The sequence below is a fragment of the Coregonus clupeaformis genome, unplaced genomic scaffold, assembly GCF_020615455.1.
Source record: "Coregonus clupeaformis isolate EN_2021a unplaced genomic scaffold, ASM2061545v1 scaf0163, whole genome shotgun sequence".
Lineage (NCBI taxonomy): Eukaryota > Metazoa > Chordata > Actinopteri > Salmoniformes > Salmonidae > Coregonus > Coregonus clupeaformis.
In genome coordinates this window covers 245,711-265,396 of record NW_025533618.1, presented here as the reverse complement: position 1 = coordinate 265,396, position 19,686 = coordinate 245,711, and the positions used below count along the sequence as shown (strand labels likewise).

The 19,686-nt window shown below is 43.5% G+C and overlaps 1 protein-coding gene across 1 annotated transcript; it reads left to right on the top strand.

Annotated features, from left to right (window-relative positions):
• The first annotated feature begins 223 nt into the window (after nt 1-223).
• Nucleotides 224-18,964, top strand: LOC121542743 (39S ribosomal protein L13, mitochondrial-like). The gene is made up of 7 exons (XM_041852264.2): nt 224-332; nt 699-822; nt 5,072-5,165; nt 5,379-5,439; nt 9,458-9,544; nt 10,094-10,215; nt 18,670-18,964. The coding sequence occupies exons 1-7, from the start codon at nt 306-308 to the stop codon at nt 18,692-18,694; spliced, it is 540 nt and encodes a 179-aa protein (XP_041708198.1). The 5' UTR covers nt 224-305; the 3' UTR covers nt 18,695-18,964.
• Nucleotides 18,965-19,686: the final 722 nt, after the last annotated feature.

The window sequence follows — 19,686 nt, the reverse complement described above, 5'->3', positions numbered from 1 at the left end:
TCAAGGCGCTACTTCAAAATACAACCGGTGGCAAAAATGCATTTTTAATGACCATGAGCGATATTATCAAAACCAGATATTATTTGGCATATTCTTTGATGGTTTCTCCTTAAAATATACCAATATCATCTGTTACATATTAGTAACCGAAAATGTATTAGTTATGCATTCAGGATTTCAGGAACAGATCTACAATTTGCACCCAGGAACTGAGTTTTCATCCATGTTTCGACTCAATACAACGCTGCACCATCTGTTCTCGTTGGGGGTCAATCGGGGAATGATGTGCTTGTAATTCATGTAATATGTCCAGTTTTACTAAATCTGCCCAGGTAACACTTTACTTTTATACATAACGTGTGATTTTTTTTGTATTTAGAACTAAAATTAAATGTGTAAATGTCAGGGTAAATTATATGCAAAACTCATCGCTGGCCAATGGTACATGTCGCCAACGTTAGCTAGCTATCCGTAATCTGTCCAGCTAGCTAATCTCTTTATTAAATCGTAGTCCTAAATTACAGTTGGATCTTTTCTTGCAAATATTTAAATTATTAATTTAATCCTTGTGCCCCAGTCAACCTTCAGCTATATGTTTGTGGCTTGAGAGCTGACAACTGTGTGCTGATGTGCTACTACTGTGTCTGAAACTCTGAATTGACTTGATCTCTCTCTCTCTCTCTTCCCCTTTTATTCAGCAATGGGCTACCTTTGCCAGATCGTGGTACTTGATAGACGCTCGGATGCAGCCTCCAGGGAAGATTGCCACAATGTGTGCAATCAGGCTACAGGGGAAACACAAACCGATCTACCATGCACTGAGTGAGTAGACAGCTAGCAACATGCCCATTTAGAAATTGACTAATGATGTGTGTTTTCCTGAATGTGTGCGACTGTGCAATACAGTCCGCAATTGATTTGAGGCTTTAATTTGATGCTTCCTTCACAGCCAGCCGGAGGGGGTGACTGCCGTTTTACAGGCTCCTAACCAATTGTACTATTTTGTGTGGTTTTCTTGCATTGTTTGTAACTTATTTTGTACATAATGTTGCTGCTACCGTCTCTTATGACCGAAAATAGCTTCTGGATATGAGAACAGCGATTACTCACCTCGAAATGGACTAAGTTTTTTTCTTCAATGAGTCTAAGGATATACTGTTTTTCAGAGACCAGGCCCAAATCCCCATCATTCGCGTGAAGAAAAGACTAAGGTACAGGGGGCCTTATGAGAATTAGACGGCGAGTGGGTAACCCGCCTCTACCATCCGTTCTATTGGCCAATGTGTAATCACTGGAGAATAAACTGGATGAGCTCTGTTCGAAACTATCCTACCAACGGGACATTAAAAACTGTAATATCTTATGTTTCACCGAGTCATGGCCGAACGATGACACAGATAATATACAGTTGGCTGGGTTTTCCATTCATCGGCAGGACAGAACAGCTACGTCCGGTAAGACGAGGGGTGGTGGTGTGTGTCTATTTGTCAATAACAGCTGGTGCGTGATTTCTAATATTAAGGAAGTCTCTAGGTATTGCTCGCCTGAGGTAGAGTACCTCATGATAAGCTGTAGACCACACTATCTACCAAGAGAGTTTTCCTCTATATTTTTCATAGCCGTCTATTCACCACCACAAACCGATGCTGGCACAAAGACCACACTCAACGAGCTGTATAAGGCCATAAGCAAACAAGAAAAGGCTCATCCAGAAAGTGGCACTCCTAGTGGCCGGGGACTTTAATGCAGGCCAATTTAAATCTGTTTTACCTAATTTCTACCAGCATGTCACATGTGCAACCAGAGGAATTTAAACTCTAGACCACCTTTACTCCACACATGGAGACACATACAAAGCTCTCCCTCGCCCTCCATTTGGCAAATCTGACCATAATTCTATCCTCCTGATTCCTGCTTACAAGTAAAAACTAAAGCAGTAGGAAGGTCCAGTGACTCGCTCAATACGGAAGTGGTCAGATGACGCGGATGCTACGCTACAGGACTGTTTTGCTAGCACAGACTGGAATATGTTCCGGGATTCATCCAATGGCATTGAGGAGTATACCATCTCAGTCACTGGCTTCATCAATAAGGGCATCGACGACGTCATCCCCACAGTGACCGTACGTACACATCCCAACCAAAAGCCATGGATTACAGGCAACATCCGCACCGAGCTAAAGGCTAGAGCTGCCGCTTTCAAGGAGCGTGACACTAATACGGACGCTTATAAGAAATCCCGCTATGCCCTCCGACGAACCATCAAACAGGCAAAGCGTCAATACAGGACTACGATTGAATCCTACTACACCGGCTCTGACGCGCGTCGGATTTGGCAGGGCTTACAAACTATTAGACTACAAAGGGAAACCCAGCCATGAGCTGCCCAGTGACGCGAGCCTACCAGACGGGCTAAATGCCTTTTATGCTCGCTTCGAGGCAAGCAAAACACTGAAGCATGCATGAGAGCACCAGCTGTTCCGGACGACTGTGTGATCACGCTCTCCGTAGCCGATGTGAGCAAGACCTTTAAACAGGTCAACATTCACAAGGCCGCGGGGCCAGACAGATTACTAGGATGTGTACTCAGAGCATGCGCGGACCAACTGGCAAGTGTCTTCACTGACATTTTCAACCTCTCCCAGACTGAGTCTGTAATACCTACATGTTTCAAGCAGACCACCATAGTCCCTGTGCCCAAGAAAGCGAAGGTAACATGCCTAAATGACTACCGCCCTGTAGCACTCACATCGGTAGCCATGAAGTGCTTTCAAAGACTGGTCATGGCTCACATCAACACCATCATCCTGGAAACCCTAGACCCACTCCAATTCGCATACCGCCCCAACAGATCCACAGATTATGCAATCTCAATCGCACTCCACACTACCCTTTCCCACCTGGACAAAAGGAACACCTATGTGAGAATGCTGTTCATTGACTACAGCTCAGTTCAACACCATAGTGGCCACAAAGCTCATCCCTAAGCTAAGGACCCTGGGACTAAACACCTCCCTCTGCAACTGGATCCTGGACAGCCTATAGGGAGTAGGTCAGAGACCTGGCAGTGTGGTGCCAGGAAAACAACCTCTCCCTCAACGTGAGCAAGACAAAGGAGCTGATCGAGGACTACAGGAAAAGGAGGGCCGAACACGCCCCCATTCACATTGACGGGGCTGTATTGGAGCAGTCAAGAGTTTCAAGTTTCTTGGTGTCCACATCACCAACAAACTATCATGGTCCAAACACACCAAGACAGTCATGAAGAGGGCGCAACGCCTTTTCCCCCTAAGGAGACTGAAAAGATTTGGCATGGGTCCCCAGAACTTCAAAAAGTTGTACAGCTGCACCATCGAGAGCATCCTGACCGGTTGCATCACCGCCTGGTATGGCAACTGCTCGGCATCTGACCATACGGCGCTACAGCTTCCTGCCATCCAGGACCTATATACTAGGCTGTGTCAGAGGGAAGCCCAAAAAATTGTCAAAGTCTCCAGTCACCCCACTGTTCTCTCTGCTACCACACGGCAAGCGGTACCAGAGCGCCAAGTCTAGGTCCAAAAGGCTCCTTAACAGCGTCCCCCAAGCCATTAGACTGCTGGACAATTAATCAAATGGCCACCCGGACTATTTACCCCCCCCTGTTTTTACACTGCTGCTACTCTCTGTTAATTATCTATGCATAGTCACTTTACCCCTACGTACATGTACAAATGACCTCGACTAACCTGTACCCCCGCACATTGACTCGGTACCGGTACCCCTGTACATAGCCTCGTTATTGTTATTTTATTGTGGAACTTTATTTTGTACTTTATTTAGTAAATAATTATTGAACTGCATTGTAGGTTAAGGGCTTGTAAGTAAGCATCTCACGGTAAGGTCTACACTTGTGTTCGGCGCGTGTGACAAATAAAATTGGATTTGATTTTAATTTGAGCAAGGACATATTCTGAGCTGGATTTTTTGCAGCCATAACAATGACCACATGGTGGCGCTAAAGGATCACTATGAAACCAATAGGTCCCAACTATGCACGTAAACAGAGGGCTCAGATGGAACCCACCACTTATTTTTCATCAACCGCCTTCAGCCTTCTTTCAAAACCTGTGGCTCTTCACACTATTTGAGTTTGATTTGACTGTGTGAGGTGAATGCCTCTACACCTGGATGTAGAGGTACGTGTGTGTGGACCCTGAGGGATAGAGAAACATGTCCATTTACTTTCCCCTCATCCCTGGAGCTGTGCTCTGTTAACTGCTGGAATGCTGGAGAGTGAAGGGGGCTTATTGTTTGACCCTGTTTGACCTATTCTATGACCCTGTTTGACCTATTCTATGATGCTGTTTGACCCATTCTATGACCCTGTTTGACCTATTCTATTAAATGTGATCTGCTCGTTGTTGAACGACCATTCAAACTAAGAAGGGTTTACTGTTGGTGTTTTATACGTTACCAGTCAAAAGTTTTAAATGCTTCACAGTGTGCAAAGCTGTCATCAAGGCAAAGGGTGGCTATTTGAAGAATCTCAAATATAACATATATTTTTTTGATTTGTTGAACACTTTTTTTGTTTACTACATGATTCCTTATGTGTTATTGCATAGATTTGATGTCTTCACTATTATTCTACAATGTAGAAAATAGTAAAAAAATAAAGAAGAATCCTTGAATGAGTAGGTGTGTCCAAACGTTTGACTGGTAGTGTGCATTAATCCTCCCTTTTCCAGTTGTAGTGACTCATCTATTTAGTTCCTAGCGGTGCACTGATCCTCCTCCTTTACATTACAATAAACCTAGCTTTTAATTTAAGTGATACATGTTCCCTTTCCCAAAGTGTATATCTGCTTAAGTAGAGAGTGATGGAGAGGAGTTGGAAAGTCATCTATCATTCTCTCTCCATATCTAATTCAGAAACTACTTGGTGGCATTTGAACTATGAATCTTTTCCTGCATTCCTTGATAATCTTTTAAAAAGGAGCTAAGGACATCCATTTGTAACGTGTCAGCAAAATGTGTTTCTATAAAGTTTGTGCTCTTTATCATGAGCGTGTGTCTCTGTGTTCCTCAGGTGATGTTGGAGATCATGTAGTAGTCATGAACACCAGACACATAGCCTTCTCTGGGAACAAATGGGAACAGAAGGTCTACTCCTCCCACACCCAGTAAGGCCTTGATCAGACTGTCTGAACACAAAGGAGTGTTTTATCTGTACCTGTGTTTACTCATCAGTCAAGGAGAACTATTCATTGAAACGTGGAGCCTGTGAACTGATCTGTGTAATGAGTGATGTGGTTGACTAAGCATATGTGTGTAAAGTTGATTTGTCATACCAAAGTGTGTCTTCCTCTAAATTCAGCTTTGTTTCTTTCCCAAAGGTTTCCCGGTGGATTTAAACAAGTCACAGCCACCCAGCTACATTTGAAAGACCCCAAAGCGGTAAGTATTTTGAGTCAGTTTATTAGGTACACCCATCTAGTACCGAGTCGGATCGCCCTTTGCCTCCGGAACGGCTGGAATTCTTTGGGAAAGTTCCAAAGGGATGTTGGTCCATGCTGACGCGATGGCATCACGCAGTTGCTGTAGATTGGATGGCGGTACACCACGACCTCCAGCTTGTACCGTTGACACCAGGCAGGATGGGTCCATGGACTCATGCAGTTTACGCCAAATCCTGACTCTGCCATCAGCATGACGCATCAGGAACTAGGATTTGTCAGACCAGGGAATGTTTTTCCACTCCTCAGTTGTCCAGTGTTTGTGATCGTGTGACTACTGGAGCCTCTGTTTCTTGTTCTAAGCTGATAGGAGTGGAACCCGGTGTGGTCGTCTGCTACAATAGTCCATGACAAGGATTGACGAGTTGTGCATTTCCGAAATGCCGTTCTGCACACCACTGTTGTACTTTGCCGTTGTCTGTTTGTGGGCTGCCTGTTAGCTTGCACAATTCTTGCCATTCTCCTTCGACCTTTCATCAACGAGCTGTTTACGCCCACAGGACTGCCACTGACTGGATGTTTTTTGTTTGTCGCACCATTTCTCAGTAAACTCTAGACACTGTCGTGAGTGAAAAGCCCAGGAGGGCGGACGTTTCTGAGATACTGGATCCGACGTGCCTGGCACCGACAATCATACCACGCTCAAAGTCGCTTAGGTCACTCGTTTTGCCCATTCTGACGTTCAGTCGAACAGTAACTGGATGCCTGTCTGCCTGCTTTATATAGCAAGCCATGGCCTCGTGAACAGGGTGGTGTACCTAATAAACTGGCTGGTGAGTTAGCTATTGTTTATTTGTGTGCTACTGCAGTCTGTTTGGAAGCACGGAATAAACACTGTCCTCTCAGGTGTACCTAGACAGTAACTTCAGCCTTTAAAGTTTCCTTCCTAGGCCTAGCTAAAGCTGCATTTCATAATTCATCAACATGTCAGAATTGCATGGCATTCAGGTAGCAGTTGCATTTTGCATCGCATTTATGTATTGATTTTTTTTTTTTTTTTATGAAATATGAGCTGTCCCACAGTTGCGTGACGTGTTTTGTCTATAAAAACGTTACAAATGGCCCGCTGGGAAAGAATGAATTATGGTGTATTAATACTCCTGTCCTTGTAAGTCTCCCATCCCTCTGGTTCCAGAGAGGTAGTGTTCTGCTCCAGAATCATCAGGGAGGATTTTGGAAGTGTTGTTTTCAGACAGACACACTTGTGTATTATCACAGACGCAGCATCTTGTGCTGGTACAGGTCTGTCAGACTATTACACCTTCAGGAGAATGTCTACTGGAATCTGGGGAAAGGCCTAGCTGGGTGTGAAGGAAGATAAAGGAGCAGCAGCAGAGCTTATTGCAACCCAGAGATTAACTTTTCAAGGAATAAACTAAACCCATTTCGGCTTGAATTCGGCTATATGTTTTCTCTCCTCTGCCTTAGAGCACATTGGCATTGCTCTTATTTAGATGGATGGTCTGAATAATGTTTTGTTTGTGTTGCCTCAAATACATGAATGTTTCAACAGTGCCGTCCCAAGTGGTTAACTGACGAAATGTACCTATAGCTAAGCCTACATATACATTAATTAAATGTACCTTAAGCTAAGCTTAGTGATGAGCTTTGTGGGCACTATGGTGTTGAACGCTGAGCTGTAGTCCGGATTAGTGTCCCGCTTAGCTTAACAGGATAATGACCCAAAACACACCTCCAGGCTGTGTAAGGGCTATTTGACCAACAAGGAGAGTGATGGAGTCCTGCATCAGATGACCTGGCCTCCACAATCACCCGATCTCAACCCAATTGTTTGGGATGAGTTGGACCGCAGAGTGAAGGAAAAGCAGCCAACAAGTGTTCAGCATATGTGAGAACTCCTTCAAGATTGTTGGAAAAGCATTCCTCTTGAAGCTGGTTGAGAGAATGCCAAGAGTGTGTAAAGCTGTCATCAAGGTAAAGGGTGGCTACTTGAAGAATTTGTTTAACACTTTGGTTACTACATGATTCCATATGTGTTATTTCATAGTTGTGATGTCTTCACTATTATTCTACAATGTAGAAAATAGTAAAAATAAAGAAAAACCCTTGAATGAGTAGGCGTGTCCAAACTTTTGACTGGTAGTGTACATTAATCCTCCCTTTTCCAATTGTAGTGACTCATCTATTTAGTTCCTAGCAGTGCACTGATCCTACTCCCTACATTACAATAAACCTAGCTTTTATTTACACCTGCCTTTTCATTGAAGTGATACATGTTCCCTTTCCGTAAGTCTATCTCCCAAAGTTTAAACATGAGGGATAGTGTGTGAGGGGCATCCCCCTCCGTGATGGCGTAGCAGGAAGGGAGAACAGAACAGCCACATGTTATCCTACCCCAGCCCAGAGAACAGAACAGCCACATGTTATCCTACCCCAGCCCAGAGAACAGAACAGCCACATGTTATCCTACCCCAGCCCAGAGACCAGAACAGCCACATGTTATCCTAGCCCTGCCCTGCCCAGAGAACAGAACAGCCACATGTTCTCCTACCCCAGTTCCATACTGTAGAGCTGAATGGCCCAGGCCAGAGCTCCAAGGCCTGGCCGACTGCCTGCCTGCCTCTCCCCAGTTCTGGCCTGCAGCCTCTCAACCCTCATCGCCCCCCTAGCCCTCTCCAAACCTCCCCAGGCCTCCTCTCTCCCCCAGCTCACCTCTCCCTAACTGTCCTCATCCCTCACCTCAGCGCTCCTCCCCAGCCCTGGCCAGTTGCATCTCCCTTCCCCTCCTCTCTCTCCCCCCATCCCTCTCCAGGCTTCTCTGGCACGTTAAACCTCCATTAATGAGATGGATGTGTGTCTCTAGCTGAGTTATTCCAGTGGGGGGAGAATCTATCAGAGGTAATTGTGGGTAATGATCACGTTGGGGGTGACATCCACCTTCTGTAGCCGTGGTGACGAATGGTGTCCCTATACAACACACATCCATCATCCACACACCACGGTCGTCATTTAACAGGAATAGGACTGATGAATTTTCACAGGGGATAGATATGTATGAAGGGATTCAGCTGGAAATGGTAGGTGAGAGGAAAAAGTCAAATATGAAGAGATTTTCACTTCTTTGTGACATTTTAGATTTTTCTTCCCTTCACGTGGTATTCTTATTGCAGAGGTTGGATTTGAGTGGTGGACGGTTATGTAGGAATAACATGTCATTTTTCTGGTCGGTTTGCCAACGGGAGTAGGGAGGGGAGGAACAGGGAAAGACTGGAGAAGGAAACTGGGGAAGAGAGGAGGGGTTGTGGCACAGCACATTCAGGGTCTCAGTTGAAGGATAACACAATTTATTTCTAAATTCTTTGCTACCAGTTGGCGATCGTGACACATGGCTCCAAGGAACACTGAATATGTTTCACACCACAGGGTGAGGGAGGGATACGAGGAATAAAACCAGACTGTTTAGATGAGGTTAGGAGAATATTAAAGGGGTCTATAAAGTTGTCTACAGGGGAGACTGCTCAGTACTCTTTACTATCTACATTAACAAGCGGAGGGTAAGGTGGAGATATTACCATATTGTTTAAACCTAGCACATTAAGAAAGCTAAACTTAGAGATATGTTTTTGGTTGTTGGTTCAATTAGACCATGCCCATTTCAAGTATATCTTTCTAAAAACAAATTAGGGAAGTTAGCTGGCTAACTCATTGATCTTGCTTTGTAGTATACCTCCCTGGACCTAACAGGACCTCCACTGGTCACCACTGGATACATATTAAAGATGGCTCAATGATGGACCTCGACCTTGCTCCTCTCTAGAGATGTAAACATGACAACCCTGATCCAACAGTCTTACATCAAACGCCTGTCTGTGTTAAGGGTGTCCCAAATAGCACCCTATTCCCTATATAGTGCACTAGGGTGCCATTTTGGGACACAACCTAAGTAGCCTATCCAAGTGATGTATCAATGATTTCTTCTTCTTCTTCTTCAACAACAGATAGTAAAGCTGGCAGTATATGGGATGCTGCCTAGGAACCTCTCCAGAAGGACCATGATGCAACGGTTACACCTCTTCCCTGAAGATGTAAGACTTGTCTTTAAGACTTTGACATCTAATATTGTGTGAAAATGAAACGGGAAGTTTTAGTAAAAGAATGACGCCACACACCACCTCTTCCCTGAAGATAAAATAACTGCTCTTTATTCCCCTGTTGTGGAGGGAATATGTCTGACATGTTGATTGATTGATTGAATTTGCTTAATAATTTTAAATGACTACATATACAGCCAAGAACAAGCAGAACGGACATAGAAATATCAATGATAACACAAGTCTGACTAGTTTCCATTGTGGTAAAGCATTTAGAAAAGACTAGTCCCAGTCTAGCTTCTATGCCCATAATACGGTATGTAAATGTAAAAGTCTTATTTTCCATTGACCTGCACCTCTCCCACCCAGGTGTGTTTTCCCTCTCTGAGAAGTGAAGACACCTACAAACCCAAGACTGTGTTCCTTTGCTATAGCCTAGGTGTCATCCAGATCCAGATCTAAGACTGTGTTCCTGTCCCTGGCTATAGCCGTGGTGTCATACAGATCCATGAAATGGCTTTGTTGTATGTAATTGTATGGTAGGATCTTCCTGAGGACATCCTTATGAACCTGACAGAGGAGCTGCCTCAGCCCAGAGAGATCCCTCGCAGACTGAATGAGTACAGCCAGGAGGAACGAGAAGCCTTCCCCACTCTATGGACCCCGTGAGTATCCTCTCCTCCCAGTCTTCCTCCATGGACGCATACACACACACACATCTTCTCTCTCACATCTTCACACACACCATCCTTAATCACACCCACACATCCTCACACACACAGCTCTCTCCAGCCTGGCCTGCGCTGAATCTCTAACTGATTTAGAACAGCCTGGTTTATAAAGGAACAGACACATTTAGAACAGCCAGGTTTATAGAGGAACAGACACATTTAGAACAGCCAGGTTTATAGAGGAACAGACACATTTAGAACAGCCAGGTTTATAGAGGAACAGACACATTTAGAACAGCCTGGTTTATAGAGGAACAGACACATTTAGAACAGCCAGGTTAGGAGGAACAGACACATTTAGAACAGCCTGGTTTATAGAGGAACAGACACATTTAGAACAGCCTGGTTTATAGAGGAACAGACAAATTTAGAACAGCCAGGTTAGGAGGAACAGACGCATTTAGAACAGCCAGGTTAGGAGGAACAGACACATTTAGAACAGCCTGGTTTATAGAGGAACAGACACATTTAGAACAGCCAGGTTAGGAGGAACAGACACATTTAGAACAGCCTGGTTTATAGAGGAACAGACACATTTAGAACAGCCTGGTTAGGAGGAACAGACACATTTAGAACAGCCTGGTTTATAGAGGAACAGACACATTTAGAACAGCCAGGTTAGGAGGAACAGACACATTTAGAACAGCCTGGTTAGGAGGAACAGACACATACCATAGTTCTATTACAGACTGCTGTGTTCCTATAGCCATGTCACTTATCCATTGTTCCTCAGTCCACAGCCTGCTGTTCATATCAGCCGTGACGCAGTTAAATGCCTTGTGATACTGCTCTCTACAAGAGCGGCCAAATCTTTAGGCATTTTATGACCTAGATGCTACGCTAGCTTTAGCTTACCACAAACATTCAAATAACTAGTAGAAACCACAAAATAATGATTTAGTAAAAACATTTCTGTGTGCGCATGCGCGTGAAACCTACTTCTGTTATTGCCTGTAAGTAAGGATGGAAACAGCATAGCACCGTATTCCTGTGGTCTTTATTGATGTGAGAAACGGGTACTTGTTACCGGGCTGACAAATGACTCCATTATGATAATGAGTATGACGTGTTGAAACGTGATCGGTCATTACATTACATTTTAGTCATTTAGCAGACGCTCTTATCCAGAGCGACTTACAGTTAGTGAATTGATATTATTATTATTATTATTATTATTTTTTATACTGGCCCCCCGTGGGAATCGAACCCACAACCCTGGCGTTGCAAACGCAATGCTCTATCAACTGAGTTACATCCCTGCCGGCCATTCCCTCCCCTACCCTGGACGACGCTGGGCCAATTGTGCGCCGCCCATGAGTCTCCCGGTCGCGGCCGGCTGTGACAGAGCCTGGATTCGAACCAGGATCTCTAGTGGCACAGTTAGCACTGCGATGCAGTGCCTTAGACCACTGCGCCACTCAGGAGGTCATGTTCCTATAGAGTTAAATAAGTGGATGGCTCAATGAAGGGAAATGGGTTAGTCTGGGCCAGGGACTCACCTCTCATTAACACACAGGCACACACACACACACACACACTAGGCCCTTTGGATGCTTAAACTGCTGATTGCAATCGAAACCAAAGGCTGTAGTGTGGGTGGGTGAAGATTCAAGTTGGAACCCCGATGGAGGAAAAACTAGAGAGGAGTTATTGATGTTTCTCTCAAGATTTGCCTGTGAACCTCACTTTTTTCAAACACTGATACCCACATGTGTTAATGCGCTTAAGATCTTTCATTTAAAGTCGTATTGAAATAATAGAGATGTTCTCTCTAAGCGAATTCATAAGAACTTTTTTTGAGGCCAGTAATTCATCCCAATGAGCAGTGGAACTGAGGAAGGTTTTGGAGCAGTATGTTTAAATGTGTTCTCACTCTAATAACCACAGCAGTGATTGGTCTGGACGACCCAACGGAGCGTTTCATTAAAACATATCATACAGGAAGTAGACACTGACGTGATAATGAGACAGCCACCTCATTACTTCCTGTCTGTAATTAAAGAACAGGAAATGGTAGTTTTCAATCTGACAGAAAACTGTGAAAGTCCAGAATTACGTGACATAATTATTGTAGTGTAATGTTTGGCTGACTGGGTGGGGAGAAGGATGCTCCTGAGGTTTAGGGAAAATCTGTGTCTGAGTTTGATTCTGATCACGCATACTCAAATTGACTGCAGCTATAACTCGCTTGGAATAACACAGGAGTGAGAATTAACTGGTGTAGTGTTTATAGGGCGTTAACTGGTGTAGTGGTGATAGGGCGTTAACTGGTGTAGTGGTTATAGGGCGTTAACTGGTGTAGTGTTTATAGGACGTTAACTGGTGTAGTGTTTATAGGACGTTAACTGGTGTCGTGGTTATAGGACGTTAACTGGTGTAGTGTTTATAGGGCGTTAACTGGTGTAGTGTTTATAGGGCGTTAACTGGTGTAGTGGTTATAGGACGTTAACTGGTGTAGTGTTTATAGGATGTTAACTGGTGTAGTGTTTATAGGACGTTAACTGGTGTAGTGGTTATAGGGCGTTAACTGGTGTAGTGTTTATAGGGCGTTAACTGGTGTAGTGGTTATAGGGCGTTAACTGGTGTAGTGTTTATAGGACGTTAACTGGTGTAGTGTTTATAGGACGTTAACTGGTGTAGTGGTTATAGGACGTTAACTGGTGTAGTGGTTATAGGACGTTAACTGGTGTAGTGTTTATAGGACGTTAACTGGTGTAGTGGTTATAGGACGTTAACTGGTGTAGTGTTTATAGGATGTTAACTGGTGTAGTGTTTATAGGACGTTAACTGGTGTAGTGGTTATAGGGCGTTAACTGGTGTAGTGTTTATAGGGCGTTAACTGGTGTAGTGGTTATAGGGCGTTAACTGGTGTAGTGTTTATAGGACGTTAACTGGTGTAGTGTTTATAGGACGTTAACTGGTGTAGTGGTTATAGGACGTTAACTGGTGTAGTGGTTATAGGACGTTAACTGGTGTAGTGTTTATAGGACGTTAACTGGTGTAGTGTTTATAGGGCGTTAACTGGTGTAGTGGTTATAGGACGTTAACTGATGTAGGGGTTATAGGACGTTAACTGGTGTAGGGGTTATAGGACGTTAACTGGTGTAGGGGTTATAGGACGTTAACTGGTGTAGTGTTTATAGGGCGTTAACTGGTGTAGTGTTTATAGGACGTTAACTGGTGTAGTGTTTATAGGGCGTTAACTGGTGTAGTGTTTATAGGACGTTAACTGGTGTAGTGGTTATAGGACGTTAACTGGTGTAGTGTTTATAGGGTGTTAACTGGTGTAGTGTTTATAGGACGTTAACTGGTGTAGTGTTTATAGGACGTTAACTGGTGTAGTGGTTATAGGGCGTTAACTGGTGTAGTGGTTATAGGGCGTTAACTGGTGTAGTGTTTATAGGGCGTTAACTGGTGTAGTGGTTATAGGACGTTAACTGGTGTAGTGGTTATAGGACGTTAACTGGTGTAGTGTTTATAGGGCGTTAACTGGTGTAGTGTTTATAGGGCGTTAACTGGTGTAGTGGTTATAGGGCGTTAACTGGTGTCGTGGTTATAGGGCGTTAACTGGTGTAGTGGTTATAGGACGTTAACTGGTGTAGTGGTTATAGGGCGTTAAATGGTGTAGTGGTTATAGGACGTTAACTGGTGTAGTGGTTATAGGGCGTTAACTGGTGTAGTGGTTATAGGGCGTTAACTGGTGTAATGGTTATAGGGCGTTAACTGGTGTAGTGGTTATAGGGCATTAACTGGTGTAGTGGTTATAGGGCGTTAACTGGTGTAGTGGTTATAGGGCGTTAACTGGTGTAGTGGTTATAGGGCGTTAACTGGTGTAGTGGTTATAGGACGTTAACTGGTGTAGTGGTTATAGGGTGTTAACTGGTGTAGTGGTTATAGGGCGTTAACTGGTGTAGTGTTTATAGGACGTTAACTGGTGTAGTGGTTATAGGACGTTAACTGGTGTAGTGGTTATAGGACGTTAACTGGTGTAGTGGTTATTGGACGTTAACTGGTGTAGTGTTTATAGGGTGTTAACTGGTGTAGTGGTTATAGGACGTTAACTGGTGTAGTGGTTATAGGGCGTTAACTGGTGTAGTGGTTATAGGGCGTTAACTGGTGTAGTGGTTATAGGGCGTTAACTGGTGTAGTGGTTATAGGGCGTTAACTGGTGTAGTGGTTATAGGACGTTAACTGGTGTAGTGGTTATAGGGTGTTAACTGGTGTAGTGGTTATAGGGCGTTAACTGGTGTAGTGTTTATAGGACGTTAACTGGTGTAGTGTTTATAGGACGTTAACTGGTGTAGTGGTTATAGGACGTTAACTGGTGTAGTGGTTATTGGACGTTAACTGGTGTAGTGTTTATAGGGTGTTAACTGGTGTAGTGTTTATAGGGCGTTAACTGGTGTAGTGGTTATAGGACGTTAACTGGTGTAGTGGTTATAGGACGTTAACTGGTGTAGTGGTTATAGGGCGTTAACTGGTGTAGTGTTTATAGGGCGTTAACTGGTGTAGTGGTTATAGGGCGTTAACTGGTGTAGTGGTTATAGGGCGTTAACTGGTGTAGTGTTTATAGGACGTTAACTGGTGTAGTGTTTATAGGACGTTAACTGGTGTAGTGTTTATAGGGTGTTAACTGGTGTAGTGGTTATAGGACGTTAACTGGTGTAGTGGTTATAGGACGTTAACTTGTGTAGTGTTTATAGGGCGTTAACTGGTGTAGTGTTTATATGGCGTTAACTGGTGTAGTGTTTATAGGGCGTTAACTGGTGTAGTGTTTATAGGGCGTTAACTGGTGTAGTGTTTATAGGGCGTTAACTGGTGTAGTGGTTATAGGGCGTTAACTGGTGTAGTGGTTATAGGGCGTTAACTGGTGTAGTGGTTATAGGGCGTTAACTGGTGTAGTGGTTATAGGGCGTTAACTGGTGTAGTGGTTATAGGGCGTTAACTGGAGGAGACTGAGAACTGAGTCGTTAGCGGTGGTGTCTGTGTGTGAGAATAGAGGAGCGTTCGGCCGCCAGCAGTGAGGAGAGAAATCACTCTTCTAGTTGGTTTCCACAGCAGGAGAGGACAATAAAACTATAAAAATAACGACAACTGTACTTAGTCCTAGTTCTATAGCTAGGATAGCATCATGCTGTTGATGTCCTATAGCTAGGATAGCATCATGCTGTTGATGTCCTATAGCTAGGATAGCATCATGCTGTTGATGTTCTATAGCTAGGATAGCATCATGCTGTTGATGTTCTATAGCTAGGATAGCATCATGCTGTTGATGTCCTATAGCTAGGATAGCATCATGCTGTTGATGTCCTATAGCTAGGATAGCATCATGCTGTTGATGTTCTATAGCTAGGATAGCATCATGCTGTTGATGTCCTATAGCTAGGATAGCGTCATGCTGTTGATGTCCTATAGCTAGGATAGCATCATGCTGTTGATGTCCTATAGCTAGGATAGCATCATGCTGTTGATGTTCTATAGCTAGGATAGCATCATGCTGTTGATGTCCTATAGCTAGGATAGCATCATGCTGTTGATGTTCTATAGCTAGGATAGCGTCATGCTGTTAATGTCCTATAGCTAGGATAGCATCATGCTGTTGATGTCCTATAGCTAGGATAGCATCATGCTGTTGATGTCCTATAGCTAGGATAGCATCATGCTGTTGATGTTCTATAGCTAGGATAGCATCATGCTGTTGATGTCCTATAGCTAGGATAGCATCATGCTGTTGATGTCCTATAGCTAGGATAGCATCATGCTGTTGATGTCCTATAGCTAGGATAGCGTCATGCTGTTGATGTCCTATAGCTAGGATAGCATCATGCTGTTGATGTCCTATAGCTAGGATAGCATCATGCTGTTGATGTCCTATAGCTAGGATAGCATCATGCTGTTGATGTTCTATAGCTAGGATAGCGTCATGCTGTTGATGTCCTATAGCTAGGATAGCATCATGCTGTTGATGTCCTATAGCTAGGATAGCGTCATGCTGTTGATGTCCTATAGCTAGGATAGCGTCATGCTGTTGATGTCCTATAGCTAGGATAGCGTCATGCTGTTGATGTCCTATATATATCCCACTATATTCTCCTCCAGGGGTGATGTATTGATGTGTCTCAGTGAGTAGCCCTGCCCCTGATTCAGTGGCACCTTTCCACTTTTGTTAATGTGGTGGGGCACGATGCCCAGCCAAGGCTACGGTGCCAGGCTCAGTCACTGTGAGGGATGGTCTGCCAGCCAGCCTGCCCTGAAACAGGCTGCTATACTGTGGCCTTCATTCCTAACCCACTGTGAAGGATGGCTAGCTAGACCTGCCCTCAACCACAGGTTGCTATACTGTGGCCTCACTGTGAAGGATGGCTTCCTAACCCACTGTGAAGGATGGCTAGCTAGACCTGCCCTCAACCACAGGTTGCTATACTGTGGCCTCACTGTGAAGGATGGCTTCCTAACCCACTGTGAAGGATGGCTAGCTAGACCTGCCCTCAACCACAGGTTGCTATACTGTAGCCTCACTGTGAGCTTGGTGACTGGGTCAGCATCAGTGATATCACTCCTCCACTCACCTTTCTGCCACCCCTGGTTCTAACTGTTATCCTGACTGCATAGTACGGAACGAGGAGCCCCTCCGACATACAGTCACTAGCTATAGAAAGTATACACACCTTTACCCTTACGTATTATCCCAATTTATTGCCTCTCTGTCTGGAATGTATATGTATTAAATGAGATGTTTTTCCACCCTGATCTACATAATCTACTCCTCCATTTCAAAGTGAAAAGGAAAGGTGTGAAAAGCCAGTCTAGACATATGTAGCATACTTATAAGGTACCCTACATTTCAGTCAACAGTAACCCTGCAGCTAGCCCAGATCACTCAAATTAATGAGATTCATGGATTTTTTTTGTTAGCGAGAAATATTTTCCAAAAGAAGATTAAATTGACATTTCTCACGACCCTCCCGTTTTCCATCCAGTGAGGAAATGTAGCCCTGTTTAATTCCGCTCACTTTGCGTGCGTATGTCATCAATCCTAAGTTAATTGTCCCAACCCTAACTTTCTCATGACATTACTCAAGGAGCATGTCCCAAATGGCACCCTTTCCCTATGTAGTGCACTACCTTTGACCTGGGCCTTTTATAAATGGAATAGGGTGCCATTTGGAATGCAGCCCCAAAGTGGCATTGAAGGTAAGAGAAGGAAACTGTCTCCTAAAGCTGAATTGTATTATTTTTATTTCGGTGCTTTTTACTGCAGCTGAGAAGTGCAGTTTTTAATACTAAGACCAGCTTAAAGGCGGAGACTTTCTGTAACTTGTTAACAATCCTTTTAAAGATGTTTTTCTTCTTGCTAAAGACTTCAGCATAGACTCCTTCCCTCCTTCCTTTCAAATGAAAACATTGAGATGAATAGTGTGATGTCAAGTGGGTGAAACATCACCTCAGGTGGTTTCAATTACCATTTAAAAATAGGAGTAGGCTACAAGTTTAATTCTTTACACTAACACAGTGTTCAAGGAACACTCAACATTCACTACAGAAAGAAAACTGCAAAGGGACAGTAACACCTAAATGTGATTGATGATAGAACACATTTTAATTATCAAGAAACAAGACAGTTGATTATCTGTCAACATGTCTGTAAAGATGGCAATCTGAGTAAAAAGAGGGAAACTGTTTGAGGCAATAACTCCACATTGTAAACTACATTTCCCATAGTACTCTGCTCATCAGTGTATCTCAAAGCTCCCATCATTTTGAATTGAGTCCAGTCAATATTCTTTGTGAAAGTATTCTTCCCTGAGAGGGAAAAAAATAAACGTATTTAATGCTCTCTGTCAACCTTTTCTTCCCCTAGCAGTCATCAGTATATAGTCCTGTCAGGACACTGTCCACCCTAGCAGTCATCATTATATAGTCCTGTCAGGACACTGTATTGTGATAAATGATGTGTTTCTCTGTTTACTGATCTAATCTTAAGAACCAATCAGTGAGTCCTTTCAGGCCTGGAATTCCAGCGATCTAAATAACATTGGGTGATGTTCAAGGGCAAACCAATCCTTGCCCTTTATTAAATACCTAGTTGATATTCACTGACTGACATCACATCAACACTCACCAGGCACTCGACATAGTCTCAATCTAATACCATCAACACATACTAATGTAATACAATATAAAGTCGTTTGTTGTGAATAGTAGAGCTACTTAACTTAGTAATAACTGTCTTCTGTTTTGCTGTATTGAAAGGCCATATTACATACATGATACTTAACATGGTGATATTTCATTTAACCTTATATTATACAGGTTATTCCCATTGAGATTATATGTATTTTCCTGTTCTACGTGACTGATTTTCTAATGTATGTGTTCTTTCTACAGACCTGAAGACTATAGGATGAAGTGATCCATCAGATGGCTGGTGTTCGGCTTCTTCATCTGTCCTGTTACTAGTACTAGCATTCAGATGGCTTTTGGATTAGAACATCCAGGTGACATTTACTGTACATTTACATTTTTACATTTTAGTAATTTAGCAGACGCTCTTATCCAGAGCGACTTACTCTTTTTTTTATTTTTTTTACAAACCTTTATGTTGTCCCAATAATGTACTAAATAAACGATTCTCCTGTCAACCGTTTGTTTTTCTCGAGAATAAATCATGAGTGATATTTTATTCTCTCTGTGGTGAAAGTTTGATGAGTTCAAAAATTGATTTTCGTGTGTTTCATTCAACCTCAGCCACAGTGAGATGGCATTCATTGTTTGAGTCCCAAATGGCACCCTATTCCTCATAGAGTGCACTACTTTTGACCAGGGCCAATAGGGGGGGCCAATAGGGCTCTGATCAAAAGTAGTGCACTATACAGGGAATAGGGTGGCATTTGAAACTCTTCCATTGGCTGCGGTCGGCTGCTTCGTTCTGTTGTAATTTAGAGAATATTAAAGTGGAGATTCTTTGGTCTTTGCCTCTCAGCCACAGACCATTTCTGCAGTTTCTTCAGAAGTCTGATCTCTCCTCTAATTCGACGCGCTTCGACCTTAATTGATTTCAGATGCCTCTCAGAGACCTTTATAATGCCAGCGTAGCCTTTTGATGTGTGGTGGCCCCTCAGGAAACCATTGTGGAAATGCACCTCAACAGTGAGTGTGATACAATAGTCATTGGGCTTTTTAGACTGGGGAGTCGGGAAAACCTTTTATAGTGTGGCTTCACTGGTGTTTGTCACTGTCTGACACACTTAACTGTTGGCTGGACTTGAAGTATCAACTGGACTGGACTCAAGTGTTACTGTTCAAATGAAGCCCGATTTACCTATCAAGACAACCCATTTTAGTGGTAACAGGGAAAATGTCTCATCCTCTTGAGTCCTGCTGTTCTACTGTATGTACTGAGAC

Excerpts from the sequence above, each read along its gene's own strand:
- LOC121542743 (XM_041852264.2), top strand. The coding sequence starts at position 306 with ATGTCCAGTTTTACTAAATCTGCCCAG. Across the intron at positions 333-698 it reads GTTTTACTAAATCTGCCCAG|CAATGGGCTACCTTTGCCAG; the intron begins GTAACACTTTAC and ends CCTTTTATTCAG. Across the intron at positions 823-5,071 it reads ACCGATCTACCATGCACTGA|GTGATGTTGGAGATCATGTA; the intron begins GTGAGTAGACAG and ends TGTGTTCCTCAG.